The following is a 25,021-nucleotide window of genomic DNA, read 5'->3' as shown; positions in this document are numbered from 1 at the left end:
ATCTCATTTCAACACGTTTCTCAACATATCAATGTTGTTGATCATTCTAGCAAAACTTCTTGATCAAAATAAACGATTACGAGGACAATTATCTTGTTTTCTATCTCTTGTTTTTTTAAAGATTTATAATCTTTCGTAGCCTGATTTTTAATGACTTATAATCATATTAGTTATTAATTATTAAATTGTTATAATTATATAGCTTTAACTCCGAAATTTCTGTAAAAATAAAGCTGAAGAATTTCAACCCGTTCAATAAACTTAATTTTTTTATAATATGAAAAGTATCATAAAATATCGAGATATGGTAAACGCGAAATCATTTTTCGTGAAGGACTCTAAAAGTTACTCTATGGGGTGTAACATTGGGTTATTGATTTTTTGCTATCTCCATGATTTGCAAAATTTTGCCGCTCCAGAAACCCGACAATCTGACATTATGAAATAGGCCTAACCTAACCTCAATCTAGAAAGTGGCTGGTTAGATTATTGCAATTCGTCCAATTTTATTATTTACTATTTTCAATTAAAAAGAGGGCATTGACTTTTCATCAAATTATAATCAAAACATATTTCCTATCATCAACAATTTGTTAACTTTGAAATTAACCATCTTTCACATAACTTATCGTTGTGTGCGTAATAAATAAATAATTTGCAATCTACTAGAAAATTTAGCCTTGCCGATGAAACCGAGTATAGAAAAGTGGAATCTTATCTCCCTTTTCAAACAATGACAGTCTTTTTAGCGGGCTAAACAATATAATTACAATAAATATTGCTCGTAACCGTAACGGACGTCATTCAACGCCCCAGTAGATCGTTTAGTTCATAGACTTTTTTTATGATACCCATTACGAAGTGATTTACTTATTAACAAAGCTGTGCCACGAAGGATGTTACTCTATCAAGGAATTCTAGTTGATTCTGCCATGTACGCTATCGCTATTTATCACACGAATATCATTCAGCATGGTGGGGAGAACGATATTCTCGGAGAATTACAAGAACTATTTATATGAAGCTCATGGTCGGTAATTCAAAGCAGTATTCTACGAGAGATCAACGTGTCTAGTTCACGTTCCAGTCTAAAACATCGTAAGTCTTTTATGTCTCAATACCATTTTTCACATAATAAAGGTTCTGCAAAAGTTTGTACTTTGATATATTCGCATCGTGGCAATGTAACATCAGGCTTTATTTTCGAAATTTATTAATAGGTTATATTCTATTAATTAATTTAATTAATTATTAAATTAATTAATTTGAAATTTCATTTAAATGCTGCTATTGCGTGATAAATAATTTTCTTCCCAAACTTCAAATAATAATCTTATTTTCAAAGGAAGCTTTATAATTTGTACTCTCTCGATATTGACAGAAACCGAAGGTAATTAACTTCGCGAACGATGTTTGATTTTATATCATCAGTTGGAAGTTCAGAGTATTTCATTGAATATATTGATCCATATTCGTTTAGCTGGAGAGAAGCGACAGGTTTCATTCAGAGTCACTCTGAAGTTTCGCACAACTCTCTTGCGCAATATTGCGCAATACGCTATTATGCCCTTAGAAAAGTAGGAAATTTGAAAATTTGATAAGTGTTCTCCAGTCTTTGCAAATTTCGTCAATTGTTTTTCTGTGATTTCTAAATATCAGAGATAAAAAATAGACAGTTACATATATTTTATAAACTTTAAACAGACATTTTAATAAAATTAATAAATTAATAAATGAATTAAAATATCAATCGATAGCATGTGTTCTTTATCGCTTAGCTTTTATGTCCTTTCTGTTTATTGACATTATAACTATAGTAATGTATGCGTCAGCGTAAAAAAATGAATTTTATTAGCCGGCTAGTTGTTATACTCGTATCATTAACGGAACTAATGTTAGAAACCGCGAACCTTCACTTCATTTATCATGTTCAATGTCACGGATCATAAACATGAATTTCAACGTAATAGTGAGTTACAAACTACTAAGTACAAGGTTTCTTTTAGAAGATATTAATGAACGTTGCGCTAATTTGAAGTACTTGAACAATTAGAATCTTCTACTGTTAGACAGCTACACTTTTTCAGTTTGACGGGCAAGAGTTTATTTAAACTAACATTAACAATTAAAAATTTCATTCAATGGCTGAATTTCGATTCTTTTTTATGCGAGGGCGTTGCAATTATATATATTTACAATCGAATTTTCCTTGTTCAAAGAGATCAACTTTGAATCTTCAACTTCTAAACCTGAGAATATTCAGTGCTTCAAATTTCCAATTTTACGAATATTACAACTTCTAAATATTTAAATTGTCAAGCACCACGAATTTCAAATATTACAATTTTTCGATTTCCTCAATCGTTATCTTTTTTAACTCTCTAACTTTTTAATTTTTATTTCAAAAATACTCGAAGTAGCGTTTCAGTGAAGTGCAGAGTATTATTCATAGATACCTTACATAAGACTTCATACAATTTATAACATACGTTAGGTGTTTACCTTGCGAAGGTAACAATAGATAATCAGTGACGAGACTTAGATGGCAACATTATTGTGCCATCGGCGATTGCGTGTTTCATATAACGTGAATCACGACAAAGATATATCGGACGTACGAGCAATACTGCAACTCATGATATTATTAAAATAAAACTGTTCAGTTACCTACGTACAAAGTTATATAAATAAATTTTAGAAAATTATATATATATATATATATATATATTTGGAAATATTATTACAAAATTTTCAAACTGATTTCTATTATAATGCGTACGATCTTAGATTAATCTCCCTCGTGAGAATATAAACGAAGGATAACTCTAGAAGAACATTACTCTAGACATTACTCTAGACATCTCATCTAGAACATTACTCTAGAAGCAAACCAATACAAAATAATATTAGAAAATTTGAGTACATCAAATTATGTTTGTTTAATACAGGAAATGCCCAGCTACAGATTGACTTACTTCAACATCACTGGCCTTGCTGAACCAATTAGGCTGGTTTTGCACCAAAGTGGAATTAAATTCGAAGACAGGAGGCTCACTCAGGATGAATGGCCGGAAGTTAAAAAAGGTAAAAATTCAAAATTCTAATATATTAATTTCATACTTATGTAATATCGTGATATAATGTATTTACAAGGAGTGGACAATAGAGATGTTAATCAGACAGAAAAAGACGATTGTTGTTCAACCTGAACTATTCACGCCAAACGTACAGAAAACAGCGCAACTAAATAACTAGATAGCGACTCGACTTTTACCAAAACGCAATCAACACTCTCTCGGCAACGCCACTCGCAAACTCTGTCTCCGCTCAACTCGCACTCGGCTCCTCGACTCACACTCTGTTTCTCGACTCACACTCTGGCCGTTGTCGCATTCTATTGCCATTTTCCTAGGCCCACCGCACACGTGTTCTGCAGACTCTGGTAGCCAGGGTCACGTAGGTCTTTTCCACGAAACTATGCACTTGAAAAGACCGATGACACATTGATGGGCCCGACGGCGCCTCGGCTCTCCCGACATTGTTCATAGTTCGCCCGATATTTCTTAGGCCTTTCGTCCACGATACTACACTTATATGAAGTTTACGCTTTTCAACAGTTTATGTTACAAAAGAACTTTTAAGATACAAGTTCAGATTACATAAAAAATGTAATTTGACGAATACTTGATTCAAAATTAATAAATGTCCAATGGGGTCTCGATGGAAGTGTATAAACTTTTTTAAGACTTCCGTATAAACTGTATAAATAACGATATTATATTTGACTCCTGTCGAAGATACGTAATCTCTACGCTATGTTTCCCAAAGAGCAAATCAAGAGCCTTGATTTTGATAAATGTTTGAATTTCTCTGTTCACATGTAATATTAATTAATGACTTGTTGATTATTGATGATCGCGAATATTTCAGGTATGCCACTTGGTCAAGTACCCGTCTTGGAAGTTGACGGCAAGGCTTACTATCAATCGAAAGCAATCCTTCGCCTGCTCGCCAGGAAAAACAATCTCTATGGTTCCAACGATGAAGAAGCTTTCCTAATCGATGCCACCGTTGACACCATCGATGACGTGAGAGCAGGTAGACGTCTATTAACTCACTTGCGTTAACTCACTTTAACAGTACTTGGTCTGTCATTCTTTGATTCATGATTATTGTTTCTTGCAAACGAAGAACAGTCCACACAAAAACATACGTATACTTGAAGAGAATATTTCGAATTTATGTTTTAATTTTTATATATCGATTTTGTATTTATAATTTATAGCATACTCTCAATACCACTTTGAACAAGACCCTGGATACAAGGCCAAGCTGAAGGCCAACGCTGAGAAGAAGCTTCCCATGCTCCATAAGTTGGATGAGCAGGTGAAGAAAAACGGAGGACACTTTGTCAATGGAAAGGTAATTGTTTATTTGTTTTGCAAAGTCTAGAAATCAGCTGCTCAGAAGCTGTTTCTTCAGTAATCGACCACAAATTGAATAGTCGAAAAGAGTGATATTACTAAAGATTTTCTTTGTAATTTTGTAATTTTTTTGCAATTATTACTCTAAATTTGTAATCTTCATCTTTATCTGAGTCTATTTTTCAGATATCAATAATGAAAAGTAAAGTAAAAGTAAAAGAATTTACAAAAAATGGGGTCGATTAATTTTTTATTTTCTTAATACCAGTTAAAGTAATTTTAAACTTATTTCTAAGCCACATTTTCAATTGTCGTTGTAGTTGACATGGGCTGACCTTTTCTATGCCGCACAATCGGAGACCTTGTCCAACATGCTGCAAACCGACATCAACAAAGACCACCCTGAACTGAAGAAATTGGTAGAGAAAGTCAGGTCGCTACCCAACATCAAAGCTTATCTCGACAGCCGACCCCAAAGCATGTTTTAAGTTTAGAGACTTTCTACGTGCGTTAGAGTTCAACAGGACCGTCGATTGGTTTATTTCCTTGCAAGTATACTTGCAGATTCTTTTACATTTTATGTTTTATACAAATTTTACGTCACGTTTATAAAAACATAGATGAGATAGATGAATGGTTTTTACAAATTGTTATGTATGATACGAGTAGAAAAATAAATATCGCTTATATTTATTCAAGAGCTTTCCTTTTGTAATTGCGAAGCAGTGAACTTGTATTTTCAGTGAAATGAAGTACAAGAATGTACAAAGCAAATTTCATAATTAATTACATAATCAATTCGCACTGTATTACTTATGAACGATGTTTCCTTAAAATATTACACGATCTCTATGACTTTCTGTAATTTCCAAACGACCTTGCTCTATGTTTAGTATCGCTATAATAACATTTACCCTTAATTAAGTTTGAAATCGTCTGAGATCATGTTTTCACGGTATTATTCAATTTCTTCCTGTATCTATTCTTAGAAAATTTGTTTAAGCGCTGCTGTTTACGCAAAATGAACCATGGAATCGTTTTCTTACAGTTTTCACCGTTTCAGTGATTTATAATGATGTTTGCGGATCAATGAACACGCGGAAAGGGCGTATACAACACAGTAGTGTTAATTGGTAATATTAAATTTCGATGATCTTGGATCTTTTCAATGTGGGCGTTTTCGCAATACACTGGGGAAGCATTTATGTCAGACTAATAATATGATTTACATTAGCTTGTTCGAAGATCTCCTGCTGTTCGGTTACAATGTAAGATTTACAAATATGCTTCCTCTTAAAAGACATACATATTCAGTATTTTTGTTTAAATTTCAAGTCTTAAGTTCTTCTTTCTCAGATTCTTCTGACTGTTGCCTATAGAAGTTCGCATACACGTATTCCTACTTCAAAGCCTCAATTTCTCAACTTTTTTCTTTAATTCGTTAAGTACTTATGCTTCACTCGTTCGACGAAGGGACGCTTTTCCTTAAACGAACGTTAAGTGATTAAGTCACAGTTCAGTTCACCCATGTATCGTGCCAATTCCATACCAGTAAACTCTGTCTCGTCATGGTCCTTTAAACTAGAGTTACTGATAGTGTTTGCACTCTCTATACTCGGATGACTTTGGAATCGCGGTGCCAACACTGTCCTCGTTTCCGGTTTCGGCGCTGAACTAGTTACGATCTTCTGTTGAGGCGAAAATAGCTCTTTGGTTCCCAATCTCAATCTGCCGGCAAGTATACCTGTTTAAAGAAGATTAAGAAAATTATAGCTTAGAAACTCGTAACTCGAAACAAATTAATCGTCAAAGAGTGAAAATATTTGATTTTCTCGGTCGACAATTAAATATTATACTGTCTCGTTGACGTGGAAATAATTACGTTGATTGATGCTTAAAATTGTTACTTTCCTCACCAATTCTTATATTATTAACCTTTATTGCGCGTTAACGTGACTATTACACGCTGATTGCTATGGTCGTTAGCCGAAGGCCATGAACTTTGAATAGATTCATCGATCTCCAACATTTATAAATTATCGCTCATTTAGACGTAATCAATATTCGATAAACGATCCAGGACTTCACCTGAACGACTTGAAGAATATTTCTATCAAGAAAAATTAAAAGTAACAAATAAAATCTCACTTACCGAGCGTGACAACTCTCGATGCTCTTTGAATGTTCACGTAAGTCGCAGTCAAGCTATTGTTGCCTTCGTTAAAACTTTTACTAACGGACGACATCAGGGTAAGCTGACTGGAGTTCGATCCTCTGGATACGCTCCTGCTGTATTCTCGATGATTGATCTTATTCGCCATAGAGTCGGACTGGTTTCGTCCATTGTTCTTTCGATCGTTTAATCCAATAAGTTCGGTGGTATTGGTCGTTCTCAGCTTTTGGTTGTCGTCGCTGATGGAGATCGACGGCGAATTCTGACGATCATCCGTCTGCCTGAACGTGGACCTCGCGTACCTCGAGAGGCTACTGTACGTCAGCTGTCGTGGTACTGACTTGCGGGAGGATCCGCAGTGATTCGACAGCATCGACTGAAAGTTAACTTCAGTTTGTTTAACGCACTTTGTCAGACTCCATCTCAATCTTTTGGGGAGGGAGGGTGGGGGTTCGATTTTTTCTTAATTTTCAGATTTCTTTTGTAATTTTTACGTTTGTAATAGTATCTATTGTAATACTGTCATTTTTTCTTTTTTTTCTTTTTTTTTCACTTATTATTTCCACAGTTTTGGTGAAAAGTCGTTAATAGCAAGTTCCAGTTCTTTATATCTCTTCTTCTTATATTTTACAACGTTATTATCATTCGTTAATTATTATCCTCGTCGGTAGATTACTCGTACCATCGATCGGTACACGTAGCTTGTCGGAAAGAAAATTAACTTCGCACAGATTTTCTACTTGTTTGTAGTATCTTAGATTTTTCAGGATCGTTGTAAAGCTCTGTAGTTTTCTACTTTAGGGTGCAAAGAAGAAAACATAGAGAATATAAAGAAAAACCACGGAAATATTCATTTGTAAAGTTAAAAACACAGTTAAAATGTAACACGAATATACAAAGATACGTTCATTATTCGTTACTCTGGGGGATGATTGATAATTGAAACAGGATCGTTGACAGGTAGATTTCGATTCAAAATTCTCAAGTGATAACTTACCTTGAAAGCCTCCCTAAATTTGTTGGACATGATGTTGTAGAGCAGTGGATTCACTGTCGTGGAAAGGTAATAAAACACCCCAGACGTGTACGTGAGGATAGTGTAGACTATTACTAACGCGTCTTTCGGTTCAGTCGTATTCTTTGCGTGCACAGCCAACAGCCTTTGAGCGTGGAACGGTGCCCAACAGATGAAGAACGCCACTACTACTGCAACTGCAACGATCAAATCGTTTCTGTTTCATTTTTTTTTCCTATAAATGCGTTTGTTATTGGTATTTACAGTAGATAATTTTACAATCGGACGTATTAACCTATTAACCGGATCGTCTTTAAACGAAAAATTACAATTTTAAAGATAAAAATTAATAAAGATAAATTTTATTTTCATTGATGTTAATTTTAGTTCTTGCAGACGTACATATGGCAGAATTTATTTTTAACGAAAACAAAGCCACGCGTGAAAGAATAAAGGAACTTCAAAAATGAAGAAATTACGATGTCCACGAAAATTATTTGTTACGTCCAAAGAAATTATCAACCAAAATGACGAGTTAACTCGTCTGTATTTTAGATCTGTATGAATTATCATTATTTAATTATTTGAGGATGTAATGCAATTATGAAAAATTCAAAATAAACATACAAAAACGATCTATAAAATAATCACACCTTTATCTTTGAGATCTCCTACGTTGTTGGTATCGAATACAATAAGTATATATACTTCTAACATTTTGTAAATAAATATTAATAATTCTGTTACGTATGATAACATTTACAATTATGGATCTTTTTTGGAATTAAAATCAAATATAAAAGTAGGTATTTGTATAGCATAATTGAGATCATCTATAAACTCAAGATTTTGGAAATAACTAAATTCCTATATTTACCTATAATTTTAGACCCCTGAAAATAATTAGTATCGTGATTAGTAACTCGCCACAAGCAATTTGTGTGGGTATTAAACTTCCCTTTAATTAAAGTATCTATTCCATAGGCTTTAAGGCAGATTTGCTTCGATAAATCCTTCAATTTTCGGAACTGTAATATTTTATGCAAATTTCGAAAGAATTTATGACAAACGATCGAACATTCATAATAGTATACAGGGTGCCCCAGTTATTTGGGGCCAAACGTTGTTAGCACAGCCTCTTAAGTCAAGATAAGGAGAAAACATCACATAAATATATGTTATTAGAAACATCGTTAAAAGAGTTGCCGCAACGAGTAATAAACGAGAACTTCAAAGAACAATAAATCCAATTTTATTGATTTTTTATATCATTTCGTGATTCATACTTTTTATCCCAATAACGAACGTTCGTTACCGCTTATTTCGTATATCGATCTTTCTAGTCATAACTTTAGTTATCTATAACTAACTATCTATAACTTCTAGTGACATACGTTTATTAACATGTTTTTTCTTATTTTGACCTACAGAACGTACTTTAGCCGGGAGCAATTGGATCACTCTGTGTATAAATGTAAAATTAAAAATAAAATACAGAATGCAAAATTATAATAAAAGGATAGTAATAAAGAGGCAAAACAAAGTTCGCTTTTTGACTGTTTGGTAGATAAATCGATGGGCTTATAAGGTGACGTTAATAAACAGCACGATAGAAAAGCTCGTAAATTTTGTCAAATCGCGCCGGGGCCATTTACCTTCATTTCCGACTTTTTAACGTTTCGATCTTCTCTATCTTCTCTGCTTACAGTCGACATATTTTTCATGAAAAAGGTAGACTCAAATAATTAATCATTAATTCTCGTGATTTATTAATTATCTGTGAAATCTTTTATTCAACAAATAATTCGAAGGAAGTAACAACATACTGCTAATTTAATTGCTTGCTCTGTTAAAGAGTGGATTCTCCCACGACCATTTTATTTGAAAGAAAATCTACAAGTATCTTAGTTTCATTCACTTTTTTATTATTTGCGCCGGTAAATCACTAGCTCTTCGTTCACCGGAAGTTCCTTTTCAAATAAAGAGAGTTCTATGGCGAGCAGACAGAAGTAAATGTCTAGATTCCTTGAATAACTGAATATATATTAGATTCACGTCTGTGCACTTCTACCTTTTCGAAAGTGATCGATTCAGTCCGATTCAATGGACTGTTAAGCGTTCGAAAGATCCTGTCTAATTCAAATACTTGAATACTAATGAACCATAAAGATGTTCAGAATTGTTTGTAATTAGATAAGCGTTGTACTGAATTAACGCATAATATGAAATATCGTTTTCCTAAATTAAAACGTTAATGTCATCTAACAGGTACATTAGAGAACGTAACATATTTAATCTGATATTGACTTCGTAAGTAAATGATAAGATAAATAATATGATTTTATAAATGAACCTAATCTAAATACATATATTTGATCGTATATTTCTCATATAATTTTACGATTGTTTCTTTAATAATAAACAACATTCATTGCTCCAGATTTCGTAGAAACATCTGTTCTAGAATGAAAAAGTTATTAAAAAATATTGTTTCGATAATTTGGTTACTTCGAAAGAATTTATTTGTTCAAAAATTGTTTAAGTTTTCAAACAAGAGAATCAGGAAGGATTGGAAGAATATTTTAATAAAGATTCCGATGTTTTAATCTTCGGAATTGTGTAGCCATTTTGAGACACAAAATACAACTTGGTTGCTTCCCTAATGAAAAGTCGCCAACCTTGAATTTCATGAACCTAACCTGAATTATTCTAATATTTACATAAACACACTTACGTAAAGTTGAGAATGTACGTATGCTTTCAATATGTTTTACAATATTTTCACCAAGCTTAAACTCATATTTATAAATCACGCGAATATTCTGATTATTCATAACTGTTAATAACGAGGTTCTAACATTTTTATGATGAATTTCGTTGATATAAACCGTGTATTATAGCTCGTTTCTCGTTCCTTAATACGAACGACGTTCAAATAAAACAATCGACAGCGAAATAAAGTTTAGTTAATGGTATTGGCACAAATTCAAATGTTCGAATTGAAATTCACATTGAAATTCGAGAACGACATTTTTCATGCATATATGCAGCAATTTAATATTTTTATAATGATAATGCACCGTATCTACATCTAAACTGCATTGTATAAGAAAACATATTCTTCCAGATAAGATCTCTTCGGATAGGAAACAGTATACAGTTTATGACAAGATGTTTCGAATCGGTGATCCGTAAAATAACAGATTTTGGTAAAAAAGGAAATCGCCTCCACGTGTAAATTATTTATGGGAGATCAGAGGTTAGAATACGATATTGTTTTTAACCAAAAAACAATATATAGAACATACGGGTTGTATAATTACGAGATACACAATTCATACAATTACGAAAGAGGATTTAAGTTTTTGTTTATAAGTTGATTCTATTGTATACTCTACCCAAGTGTGTAATATTAAATAAATTAAAAAATAATTTAAATTACCTCAAAATAGCTACGATTTTGAAAGAATAAATGATGAGAAATAAAATGAACGTTTTGAATCAAATTGTTTAAAATCTGAACTAATATCCAGTTACTCGAAATCTTAGACGATTATACTTCTACTCTATGCGTTCTTTCACTCATTGTCGAGTTAATCGTCCATTTTTTAAAAATATTTTAAGTTTAAAGAAAATATTAAGTGATTGATAAACATCTTTTATTTTAATTTTACGTTGAAGTTGTTCGAAAAAGATCATTAAAGATCCTTCTGCTTATTGAAATAGCGATAGAATTTGGATATGAAATTAAGGTCATTAAATCATTTGAAAGATCACCTACGCTTCGGCATTAGGCGAAAGTTGCCGGTTTCGAGGCAACGACCTCGCTAACAAATATTCGTATTTCACAAAAAAATGTGGGCGCCCACATAATCGCCAGTCAACTCGTTTATCAAACAAGTAATCGGATCTCGTTCGTGAATTAAAGAAAATCAGTGAACACGATGATTCAAACGTTGTTTGCTTTCGAGTATTTTCGCATCCGTTTCGATGTAATTTATATAATACGTTCCATAATTTTGATTTTTCGTGAAAGATAATGCTGGTGTTGACATTTCGTTATTGCGTTTATAAACGACAACAATGTCTCTTTGAATATTTTATAATTAGTATGAGATTTTCTACGAACATTTTATTACACTCATAGACCATTTCTTGCGTTCGGTTCATTGTGTTTTATAAAAAAAAATTGGTCATAAAGAATAAAATGTACAAAATATATTTTTGCATTCATACTTTTGTAACGGATATTTCATTGAATTATGTGAATTTTATTCTTTATCCTTTTATAGCACTATTGCTATCATTATGGAGTTATTAATAAATTTATCATTTAATCGATGTAGCTGAATTTGTGTGATCAGTGATAATTCTAAAATAAAGGAAACGTTCATCATCTTTAATTTACTAAATAAATGTGATAATTCAGCACAATATAATAACCAACACGAATTTTGTAACTCGTAATAAATTACAATCATTTCCCAAAAGCGATCTCGAACTCTTGATTCGTCAAAAACAGACATTAACTTTCATTTCCTTATAAAACACATCTTTCGTTGCCATTGATGGTGAGGCAACAAAAAAAAAAAAAAAATGTAAATTTTAGAAGAGGGAGGTTTTTCAAAATTTGCGAGGAAATCTTCGTGAGTCGTCTCAACGACATTACAAGGTTGACTTAACACAAGATATGCCACCATTCGCGGAAACAACACAACCTTCCACTTGCAGCGTCACGAAACAACCGAAGCTGAACCGAATGTTGTTGTAAAACTAAACCCAGGTTGTATAAATAATAATTCTCCCCTCTGACGCAAAAACTGATGGAATTATAAATATACCTTTCTACATGATGAAAATAAAAAGACAATGCAGATCATCTATTCGATAAAAGCAAATTTGAAGTTTTTCAAGTTCTCCTACTATCAATAATCAAAGCAATAATCAAAATCTCGGATCAATGTAGATTCAATAATCCACGGCACTCCACAAATTCGATAATGTATAAATCACTTCACGGAAGCCACAAACTCTCTGAACTGCATCGTCCACTTTTCGATTCACCAGACATACAGATTACATTAGCTTATTTATCCCTCGAACGCTCGAAAGTCGCGTGGAAAGACATCAAAGACGTTTTGCTTCTGAAATGAAATTCCGATCGATTTTATCGACCTCGAAAGCTTTCTTCGCGTTCCAGTCCATCCTTCACTATCGTCTTTCGTCGTGGTTTCGCCAGTCGGTTACTTTGCATAAAAAAATGCCGCTTATCCATCATTCCCTGATCTTCGTGAACAGAATAAGATTGTACAGGCCATGGAAAACGCTGAGAAACAGGCGTTTCCGCAATAAATATCCAACAATCGTGTACGCACACGCATTTCCTCTGATACGTATTTATAGGCTGTGCTGGTCAAGAGATTGGAATGGTTTTTTTAATTGTATTTTACTGATTTTTTGGTCAATTTTATATTTATTTTGGTATTGACGTAATAATCGTATTAGTAGAAAAATGTTTTTTATCTTCGTTTTAATATAGAGAAGAAGAGGAACTAGGTAGGAGAAGAAGAACTTTCGTGGAAGAATCTTGTGCGAGCTATTTTTACAAATTTTCTGATTCTATGGAACATACCGCGATTTTAATGTTTTCTAAAAATATATTAGCGGGACATTTTCTTCGTATTCTGATAGATCGTCGTCCAAAGATTTTTCTAAATGAAGAGAATTCCATGCATGCGGACTACTTTCACAAAATTTTCGATTTTATTAAACACCTAACAATGTGAACTTCTCGCCGGTAGCGTGTGCTCGTTTCTCGATACTCTATGGCATTGGAAGAATTGTAGCGAAAACTAGAAGAAGGTTTTGTATTACATTTAAGGGTATCGGTAAAGGCAAGACTCGAATTTTACGATCGATAGTAGGATGCTCGACGAAGCTGTTGTGCAGCATGGAGAAATGAATTTCAGTGGGTTATTTTGAAGGTTTATTGGATTCGTTTAAATTTTAAGAGCGTTTTCCGCTGTTCGTTTCTGCCTTCTTCTCCGATTTATTTTCTTTCAATTTAGATTACCTTTTATCTCTATCACTATGAAACCTTCGATTTTTAATTCCGAACGTTCAAATATAGGAACAACGACAATGTAATAGAAATACAATTGAGATATCGGTGTGTAAAGAATTATGATACGATAATAAATTATAAAACGACCAAACTAAAAATAAACTTCGAATCAAAGACGGAAAATCGTCATCGTAGGAACATCTATCGTTTAAGTGGACGTATCATGCGATGCGATATATTACCAACTCGAACGACACATTGTTGCTCGTCCATTTTCATGAACGATTTATCGTTTTCATTTGAATTTCAGTCTCTTCTATAAATAGACAATCGAGACAATATCTGGATTCATTCAACTTTCAAGTAATATTCCCGCAACTACTTTTACGCAATTTCTCAGTCTCCTAATTAACGTTGGTTGTTCCGTGACAGGATGTTTAGAGCGAGTCATTTAAAAAATACAGGCTGACACTTAAGGCGTTGTAAACTGCGCCAAGTGCAATAACGCTGTATATGAATTAAAAGAGAACGTGAGTTTGCAGTCGAGCATTAGGAGAATTTAAATGGACATAGAATTTTTATGTCTCTTAATAAAGGTACATCGTTCTACACGTTGGAGATTTTTCTTTTCCAGTTGAAGTAAAGAACGTGAAAGATAAGCTAGTAAGAAAAGTATATAATTTTTGTCAACGATCCGAGTATAAGAACTATGAGAATTCATATATCCGCAGAAAACATAATTTTTACCCGTTGACGAAGATATCTTGTTTTACGAGTTAAACATTTTGTACATCGAGTTAACGCAGAAGATAAATAACAAAAGATAAATAACCGACGTTGCAATGGAAAAGATGGAACAATGGGAATTTGACACAACAAGTTTCGTAAGTTTTTTCAAACAAAAATAGCAACTGAAGAATATTTTTCGTCTTCGATGAAGATACATCGTTTAATATGTTAGAGATTTGATTAAACTCAAAGTGGAATTAGAATTATGAGAATTGAATAAAAGTTCAGTAAATTTTTTGGCAATACAAGGATACAAGACATTTATTTCCACGAAGAATTTCTTCCTTAGAAGATTTTCTGTAACAACGTCTAGATTTTTATAGTTATAAATATGCTCACGAATTCTTTAATTAAATTTTCTCAATTACAACGAACAGAAAGCCAATTGCAAAATGGTTTTGAACCAATAACTATTCCAGAATCATAAATCTTTCACAGTCGTATAAATTTCCAAGCTTAATGCCCACTGTTCGCCTGAAAACATCTGCTCTTTGTTTAACTTGATTTTTCCACTATCAAATGAAAGGAACAACGCGCTAGAGTGACTCGATTATTTCAATTGCGAGTTTCAAACGAGCTTGTCTTCCTCCGGCGGACTTTTCGCGAACACACGCCCAACTGTGCTTGTTTGCACGGCAAATATTTGACAGAGAATGATTTATACAGTCACGGGGAATAGCGAGCAACTGGACGTTGACCGTATTCGATTCTACGTCGCGTGAATCCAATCTACTAAACTGCAAGAATCGATATCGAGCAAATATATATACAGAAACTTTTCAATGTTAGTCTTTTGGTCCCTACTGGTGTTACCTTCGCGACACCGATGACGTGCGAATTATTTCATTTTTCTGTTGACGTAAAAAACAGAGAGTAAGGATAAATGAAACAGAGAGTAAGGATGAATGAATTCGATTTTCGAAAGAATAATTCAGTGGCGAGCATCCAAGCTTTGATGAAAAATATTCCTTCTAAGAAACAGTTTACGTTGAGCAAAGTAAAAATAAAAATAAAATCATCGCATACTTAAATTGTTATTCGACAGTAATTTTAAAAAATTAGAATCGCGTGACAATTTGCAAAAATTGCAATTACGCTTAAGTCTATTTTCGTAAGCCACTTTGAATCGAGAAACTTTTATCCTGGGCATATCAAACAATCCTTGCATCGGGAATTTCAATTGAAATAGAAATTAATCGGACGCCAATCGATTTGAAAAAAAAAAAAAAAAGAAGAAAAAGAGAAACAAATTACGACAAGAGACGAGATCTAAATTGCCTTGTTCTTCCATATTGGATAGTTACTGAATGGAAAAATGATCGATATTCGATAGTTGATGCTTCCGCGTCAAGGGACCTTTATTTCGTGACAATATTTCACCTTTTCATCCGCGTGACAGGTGAAAATCTATCGTACGGTCCGGTTTCACATTTGATGGCCGGAATTTTTGTCGTGGTTATCTCTTCACTGGCGAATACATAGTGGATGAAGATAAGTAGTCCCCTAGAGCACTCGTAAATTTGGAAAGCCAACTTATCTGAGATTTCTCTGCCTTTTCGCTCATTTTTCATGAACTTTGTATTAAGCCAGCCATTTTGTAGCAACGACAAAATTTGATGAATGTTAAACGTCACCAATGGTGTATAAATAAATTTATTATATGTAAATGAATTTATTCGTTAGAGACTAACGTAGTTACGTTGAAACAAAGATGTATTTATAGAATAGCTAGAACAGATTTATAGTCGAATGAATTATTCTTAATAAGTTAACCGTGAATTTTCTCAAACGAATCACTGCAATTTATTATCATTTCATTATCAGTTCATCGCTTGCGAGTTCAATTATTTTTCCATCGCCTATTCCAAAAAACGAAACGAATCATGGTCTTTGCAAATTCACGCGTTTCCAATAATCAAATTTTCGATAGACTCGTCATTTTTGTATCTCAGACCATTTAGATATCGCACGTGTATTTCGAAAGTGATACAGCTCTAACAAGCATTGTAGGATAAGCAGAAGAACCGTTTAGAAGAGTCCAAAGTTATTCGCTAGACGCATAATATCGGCAAAAGAATAATCTGTAAGAGACAACGGTCGAATATTATTTTTATAATTTTTCGTTCTTAGTTTCTTCTTCTGACAATCGTTTTCATCGAATTATTTTACATCGCGATACTTTCAAACTACACGCGCAATATGTCGAATACACGTTTCAAAAGCTTTTAAAAATCATTTAGAAAAATTGTTAGTTCCGCAAAGTATTTCTTATGGTTACACTTTATTACATTCTCTATAAGTATGAGATTATCATTAGACTCTGATGAAGACTGGCTGCAACGCTAGCGAAATATTGGATCTTTCAAAAAGGGACACGGCTTAGGTTGCTTCACACGCTATTAGATTTTTTCCATGTTCGTAGAAAGAACTAGTTCTCGTCTGGTCACCAAATTCGTGCAACCTCAGGTATTCTGCTGGTGTGTTAGTCTTTACATGAATGAAGAAAGTTACAGTGACGTGAAAAAGTATTCGACTCGATAGATTTTTCTATCGAAAAACCTGCTAACCGTGTAACGAATTTGTTCACGTAAATGTTTTTTTAAATAAACGTGGATTTGATGCCATTGGAAAAATAGCTTTGTCAAATGTGTTCACGTTGGATGTTCGTTTTTAAATCGTATTGAAGCAATTTCGTGAATTTTAACTTTTTACATTATTAAGTCATCGTTGATGTAACAATACTATTTTTCTCTCGAACTCACGGCATCTCATGGTATCATCGACGTGATGCAGAGTGCAACATTTGGACGAGGATTCGGAGCAAAGATAAAAAATGCATGTAATATGCGGTTTTCCCGAAACTAGGTACGAGTGGATCTGAAACGAGTAAAAGTCTGTTTAACGAACCTTCGTTAGTATTTTCCCTGCTCTCTGATTCGGTTGAAATATCTTGAATATTTATTTTTTGTCTGACCACACACAGTGACGTTCGAATAAGCATTTTATAAAACAAACATTTTATGAAACAGACGTTTAAATAAACACTGCCAATGCCAGAAACAATCTTCCCATTTTTTGGCAAACACCAATCCTATTTCACTAAATTTCACTAGAACGATTAAAAACATTCAGTGTAGCAGTTCGCAGGAGGAGAGAATAATATAGCAATCTAATAAAATGTCTTCTTGATACGGAACAATCAAGATTACAGGATGTAATCTTTTTAAAATGTTATTAATTGTCCTTTAAAGAAAGAAAGATTTTTTTAATTGGAAATTAATGTTACACGTATCTTTGCTCTCCATGTTGAAGATGTAGCAGATACTAGTTGACAAGAATCAACAAACAGAAATGTGATAGGTTGTCCGAAAAGTGTCTTTCTTTTACAGACACGTCTTTTACAACGACGCATCTTTATACAAACATGAAACCTAATCTGTCGAACGTTGTGATCTTTATTTTGATAGAAGAAAATGGATCATACGTACTTTGACAAAATGTTATGAAAATGTTGTGCATCCATTATTTTCTTATAAAACGAAATAAACTTTTCGGACGACCTAATATAACGAATGAGATTCGATTAGATTTTGATGTACAATTTTTACTAATCATCTATCGATTTTTGGGAGAACAAGGAGAATAATAAGATCAAAGTCTGATAATGATCAGAGTCTAACAAAGAAGAAACCTGTCCATTGCATGTCGCACTGTACGACGCTTTATTTATCATAGTTGATAAAATAAATCAGTGAAAAACAATCTTATATATTCGAAACTTACACTGAAAGGATATATGTACATGCACATTGTATATACAGAGACCTCGTGTTCGCATTTCTCAATATAAAGCGCACAGTATCTCTCTCATAAACCTCTTTCCAACGTCAGTGTGTATCTATTCTAAGTATAATGTGCAGCTCTAGCATCGGCAACGATCAAAACCCACCAAAAACTGGTGAATTCCTGTTGACCAAGTTACACAAACAGAAACGAAAAAGAAAAAGAGAGAGGAGAACCTTGGACGAAGCTAGTTTCTCCGTGTGAAGAGCAAATCTGTTCTTGGTGGGAAGGAAAAGTCACCCTCCTAAGTTAACAGTGAGATAAAACAAGCATTCGCAACTTCTTATATATCCTTTAAATTTGTTATTTTACAATTATTGCAAATCTATGTTAAAGATAGAGCTATTTATTTGTACGAACAGGTGGAGAATAATAAAGAAGAGATTACAAAATGGCTAGAGAGAATAATAAATATTGTGCAGCTTGCAACGTTTCAACGAAACATTTCTTTTTGCTCAACCTCGTGAAAAGGATTGTTCCAATATCTAAAAACTCGTCGTAATACTAAAAATTATTTTAATAATGCTAAACATTTAATTATGGATAATAGAAACACATTTCTTCGTCTGATTTAATAAAGAAGAGATAATACACTAAAGCTGGAAGTTTGCTTCATCGAAAACAGATATATTTATCGTTTGGTTGATTTAGTTAGTTTATTAAAATATAAGGTAGCGTATACATCGAGCGTGAAAGGATAAAGTCTGACGAAGCAAAGAAGCATCGCCATCGTTATGTCAACGGACAATTTCTCGAACGCGTTCCGTAACAAGCAGCAACATACCATCTCGAGGCATCTATTTACAGCTGTATTTTGGCAGAGCCGGTTTGTATAAGATTCCACGAGGTCATGCTAGAATACGATCTATTTCCTGACCGATCTGCTTACACTAGCCGTGTGCGAACTCTCTGTGTTTCACGAACTCATATTCCTGTTTCTTAATCCCGTTCTCACTGTTGTAAATCGAACAAACCGAATGGAATTCCTAGTTCCGAAGATACGATCGGAGGTAGAAATAAATTTTCCTACAATAAAATTAAACGATCTTAGCGTGACATATCGTTCCAGCAGGGTATGAATCCTTTTCGAAGATTTCAAGGTCCCATCTTTCTAAATGAGACGTAAAGAATGCTTTTTTTTTTTAGACACGCTTTTTGGCAGGCGTTCGTAATAAATAATTCCCACTTCCTGTTTTAATCAAATACAACGTGGTAACCTTCCCACGAATTTGCTACGAGGAAACGGATGATAATTATTTTTTAGCTGTATTTGTTTAAAACGTACATATGCCGATAAACGATGTTCGTCGCATCGAATTTAAACTGAACGTTGAAGGGAGGGGAAATTATGGATACTTCGTTAATCGCCATAAAAGGAAACATTCGGGGATGTTTATTGACACGTGGAAGTGCAAATGAGATATTGCATTAACGCGAGATTAAACAAATAAATTCGGGAATATCTAGGTGAAATAAAAAAATATTACAAATTAGACATAGTTAAGAATCCTCAAATATCTATGTTACCTAAGAAAAAAAATATTGCAAATTAGATATTGCATCAATGATTCAGAAATATCTGAATATACATGAGAAATTCCAAATTGCATTAAAAATTCCAAAGTAAATGCTGTGTTAATACGAAATTAAATAAAAGGAATTCGCAAATGTCTCTACGTTGACCGAAGAAAAAAGCCCAACGAAATATCGAATTGACGCAACATTGTTCATCGGTGGGTTAATTATAAATCACTTAGTATCGCAAATTAAATGCAATCTATTCGTGGTGTATCGACGATAAGTGGTCGTTTATCGATTGCACGCGCCACACCTCGTAAATCCACGAACGAGTATAAAAGTATAGACAAGGCGATTTTCACTTAACACGAGTATAAAAAGGCAGCGGGTTGCGACTGAAATCTTCGGAAAAGAACGAGTACATGACTTGGTCGTTTAACGGTAAAAAGCTAAAAGAACAGTTGGCAAGGGATTAAAGGAGATAAAGGGTGAATGGGTCGCACTAAGGTGGCGTTTAATGGTCTGTTTGCGGTGTTTTCGGACTCTGACTACAAATGTCTCGTAAATCACGAGTTGAAATAATGTTTGAGCGATTTCCGTGGTGCTAGTTCATTCAGGAAGTTAGAAACTAGGAATACACGAGACTTCCGGTTTGCGTTTATAGATTACTGGCGGGAAGGCATTATATTCGAAGAGAGAGGTTTCAAGTGGAGAAATTAATTTTCATTTGACGAAAATGCTGCGAGGGATTATTTAGAATATATGGAGAATTAAAATGAATCGTAACAGGAACTTTTCGTGTCGCAATTTAAATTCGAATTAATGTTACGGACTTTGAAATATTTTAGGATTTCGGTAAGCTGACAATTTTTCACGACGACGTGACACAAGTCCTCCATTAAATTTGGTCGAGTCATTTTATAGTTTAAAGATTGGTATGTCGTCAAAAGGGCTTCGACAATAGAAACTTAGGTTTACAAGCCTTATCATTGAGTGTCGAGATTCATATCAGAGTTATCTGTTGAACGTTACACTGATAAACGAAGATCAAAATGTTTTTAAATAATTGTTTTCACTATCGAATAAATTTCTCTGCAAAGTCGAATTCAAATCATGCTGAACGACGCACGATCGATTAGCTAAAATTCAAGGCTTTTTATTCAAATATTCTGATGAAACACAAAACATTATAAATAGAAATGCAGGTTTGATACGAGAATAGTTACGAGGGATTCCAGCCAAAGTTTCCTACAGCTATAATTCAACGTTTATGAGAGGATAAAGCTACTTTATTATTTCATGCGATGCTTAACCATTCCTATCATTGCAATGAAAATATCATAACGATTATCATAAATTTTGTTCGCTCCTAAACGAGTCGAATCCTTCAAACGTGCTACTTTTATGGAAAGATGTCACGAGTTTGAGCCGAGTTTTAACACAAGATGGAACTTCGACTTATTCATCCGTTGTCCTGGAAGCAAGTAATCGTATTTCCAATGCATATTGAAAACGAAGTTGCGAGTTGCAAGATCCTGATTAAAAAGTGTCTTACTACAAGGAAACGAATTTCAAGTCAATCTAAAGAGAATGGAGAAGAAAGAGAGTCCTATCAATTTTATTACAAAGTTTTCAAATATAAATCCTCAAACGTAATTCCCCAATTAATTTTACAATTTCACGGTAGGAAATTCTTCAAAATTCTATTAAAAGATGTTTTCCTTCAAAACAAATTACTATCTAGCTCGAAAATTTCATCCCTCTTGAAAAGTATTGCCAATTACGATATACGTGGGGCTCTATAATGTGGAAGAAATTTGCAAACTTGAAATCAATATCGGGCCATTCTGACGGGAATAACAAACGACATCGTTAAGAAGCTGCATTCTCATTGAAGTAGAATCTTCCGCGATCTACAAGTGGAATATAATAAGCGACGAAAAATCAAATATAGCGGAAGTATGTCGACCGACAGAAACGTAGTCGGATCTCTTTAAAAGTCGTTCAATGATCATTTTAATATAAATCGTAGGACTTTTCCTGTAATATTATCTACGACACTCTTGACCAACAAAACTTTTTAACTACCATTTTAAATATCGAAGATGATCTTGAAATTCCAAGAAATACGAGTGATAGGAAAAAATCAAATAATATGTAGTAAAAAATGTGGAATCATATAATATTCATTTGAATCAACAATTTTCATTAAAATTATTATTTATGCAGTTAGCAAATTGATTCCACTTACACTTTTACTTTGCATATCGTACAATTATCAATAATATCGTATATAGTATATAGCATTGATTGTGATTTTCAAAATTAGGCATTTTTTTTGTTCCAATCAAATATACACCACTAACAACAAATTTCAAATTACAACAACAAATTAGACCTCGGTATCGTTTCAAAATTAGTGTTATAGACAACAATAGCAACTTTCTTTGCTTCGACAGACCATCGACGAAGGAATTTCTTAATGCAGCACGGAATTTTGAGTCGAACTTTTTAAATTTCATTGGATCTTGCGGATCTTAAAATCCGATGTCAAATATAAAGACAGTAAACATATTTGATTTCAGCAAAGGGACTCCTATTTGAAAATTACGACCAATTCCATGGAATAGAAAGAAATATTTTTATATTACGATACATCAACTCTTTATTTTACAAACTCTTTCGTTCGGTAATTTCGATATGAATATTGCAGTGCGTGACCAAGTGGAATTGCAATATTTATAAGAGAAACATGAAACCTCCATGTAAAATGGACGCAATGCACACAGCCGGTGACTTCACGTGCTCGAAATACATATTTTATATGTCGGAGATGAAAGAACACCGGAGTCTTTGGAATTTTGATTAATCCCGCAACATTGTAACCTAGAGTCTACTATAGCTGTAATTAAACAATTGTAGTTATTCAATCCGATTGTAATTGTTCGAGAATTGTGATAATGAGCTTGGGCTCGAGGCGACAGCCAGTCGCCGAACGTAGCCGCGGTCACGGGATGAACGCTTTGTCTAGCAAAGGTATGGAGTAATTCTATAGCTCTCCTTAAAAGAAATATTCGTGGCAACACGCGATAGTAAACATTCCAACGGTTTCTGTCCCGTGGCTCGCCACACGCAGACCCTATTCTTCGAGTAAGATGATTGCCAGATGTCGATGCGCCTCCGCAGTACATGTTCGGCTAGCTCGTGGGCCCGTTATAAATCTTAAGATTTAGTCAACTAAAGTCCTTCAAACAGACAAACAGTCTTTGTCCCAACTACGGGAAGATAGGGGAGACCTATTTTTCAACGAGCGGCGTCTCCCACTAGCAACTTTCCCTCGAGGGCGGCTAGCATCTTTTTCTAACCATCGGTATGGAGATTGACCAATTAGCAGCAACGTCAATTTCCCCTACTTTCTGAACGAAGGCTTTTCTCGACGAATCCGATGATCTCGTGTCCTTAGACACACCCCAATATAGTTTTCCTCTGTGGCATCATCGGGACGGGAAAGTCATTCTCGCTCGCGATCTCATCTCAAAGGAGTAACCCTTTACGATCAGTGAATATTACGCGTCCGACTTAGATTTTGTGAGTACGTTCATCTATCATCCCGTCGACCGCGGATTCGTTATTGAACCTAGGATCATTGTCATTAGTTTCTCGAGTACCTAACTACCACGGTTACTTGTCCGGTTCTATAATAATCGTATTTGCACTAGTCAATGTCTTCTCTATTGCATAACGACAACGTGTAACCCAAACGAAGATTCGTTTCACGCCCCTAACCCTAATTCTACTGTAAACCGATGCAATTTCATTTCGCATTATTTTTCTGGTAACACGTGCCTTGTAAAATATTTGATTCCCATAGCGTGTAAATCTTGTCTTTTTTCTATGGTTTGGTAATAACGTTAATCGTGCTACTTGACTTTTGATATTTAATCGGTGCTCGAAATTAACTTCATTAAAAAGATGGCACGGGTTCAAGTTTGAATCTGGACTGACGTAAGGAATTTCGTGCTAGTTTCGGTTAAAGTGTTTCTACTTCAGCGAATTGTTATTGGATCGTTAAGAAAGTCGAAAGTGGGAAAGAGGTGCAGTTACATTAAGAAAGAAATGTGGTAGTAGCAGGTTGGTAAGCAGACGCTACCAGCAGGAAAGTGGTAGAGAAATAATTATCTTCTATCCGTGTGTCCAGCCGAAAGTTTGAAGATATCGAGTTAAATCGTGCAACGTTTCTAGAAAATTCACCAAAAGAGATAACCCCGATCCACTGTGTCGTATTGTTCGTCATAATAGGACAAATGATTAAGAACATTAATTTGAAGCGGAATAATAAAAATGCTAATATGAATTTCGGAAACTATGTTGCACCGAAGAATCTGATTTAGAAAAATTGAACGAGGTATTGTACATCGTCAAATACAAATGTAAATTTGATATAAGTTCTATTATTTAAGATTATTCGAAGGATCAGATTTTGAAAAATGACACGGTATATTATATTATTTTTCATTCGATGATTCGAGCGATCATAGTAACAACCGATAATAAACATAGTTTGGAAAAAGGTAATTATTAATTTAGAAGAGAAATAATTTCTTTATATCTCGCGAACGTTCCAATTGAATAACTGACTAATCAAAAGATTGAAAGAGACATAACGAACTCGATCTTTATGTGGTCTTGTACATTTAAGGGATTATGAATCCATTCATTCATCTCCATATGGATAAACCAGACTACGAGGGTTGTGGTTGACACATTCCCATAAACTAACCGAAATCACGAGGTCGTACGATTTTACGAGGCTACCTTTTCGGCATCTTGATGGGAGCGTGCACGCGCGACCGAAAAGGTTTCGAGGAATAGTTATCCGGAGCCTGCGTCGATCGAATTTACGGCCGTCGATTCAATCGCCGGACATGTTGCTGGTTACTAGTTGGACAGGTGATATTTTCCCGCTTCGTTTTTTCGCAAATGAGAATTTCTAGAAAGCGATCACGATGGAAGAATTCGTTTCACGATGAGAATTCGACAAGGAAACCTGATAAGAACCATACGATCGCGAAACCTGTTGAGAATCTAATCGGAATAAAAGGAGAATTCGATGAGAGTACAAGAAAGCTCGATAAAAAGTGAAACTTTAGAACGTTGGAAATTTTTGTTCAAATCCGAACGATAGATCGTTAGGA

The 25,021-nt window shown here is 34.1% G+C and overlaps 2 protein-coding genes and 1 long non-coding RNA gene across 7 annotated transcripts in view; 2 read left to right on the top strand and 1 right to left on the bottom strand.

The window, feature by feature from the left end:
* The first annotated feature begins 931 nt into the window (after positions 1–931).
* On the top strand, positions 932–5,117 carry LOC126867431 (glutathione S-transferase-like). The gene is made up of 5 exons (XM_050621875.1): positions 932–1,098; positions 2,949–3,084; positions 3,931–4,098; positions 4,286–4,422; positions 4,745–5,117. Exons 2-5 carry the CDS (start codon positions 2,952–2,954, stop codon positions 4,910–4,912), a joined length of 606 nt encoding a protein of 201 aa, XP_050477832.1. The 5' UTR covers positions 932–1,098; positions 2,949–2,951; the 3' UTR covers positions 4,913–5,117.
* The window catches only part of LOC126867427 (pyrokinin-1 receptor-like), a 30,574-nt gene continuing 10,487 nt past the window's right edge, over positions 4,935–25,021 (bottom strand). For 4 of the 5 annotated variants that reach the window (XM_050621859.1, XM_050621860.1, XM_050621864.1 and 1 more), the window contains 3 exons: positions 7,595–7,809; positions 6,577–6,973; positions 4,935–6,168 (listed from right to left, as the gene is read on the bottom strand). In XM_050621859.1, coding sequence (XP_050477816.1) covers positions 5,921–6,168; positions 6,577–6,973; positions 7,595–7,809 — 860 coding nt within the window. In that variant the 3' untranslated portion in view covers positions 4,935–5,920. The other variant, XM_050621863.1, reaches the window with a different exon arrangement.
* LOC126867437 (uncharacterized) lies at positions 7,816–12,010 on the top strand. The gene is made up of 2 exons (XR_007690302.1): positions 7,816–8,826; positions 9,131–12,010. It is a non-coding gene; the product is annotated as an uncharacterized LOC126867437 (long non-coding RNA).

Source organism: Bombus huntii, chromosome 7, assembly GCF_024542735.1.
Source record: "Bombus huntii isolate Logan2020A chromosome 7, iyBomHunt1.1, whole genome shotgun sequence".
In the NCBI taxonomy this organism is placed as follows: Eukaryota; Metazoa; Arthropoda; class Insecta; order Hymenoptera; family Apidae; genus Bombus; species Bombus huntii.
The sequence above is the reverse complement of the archived record's forward strand: the minus strand, read 5'-3'. Positions and strand labels throughout refer to the sequence as shown.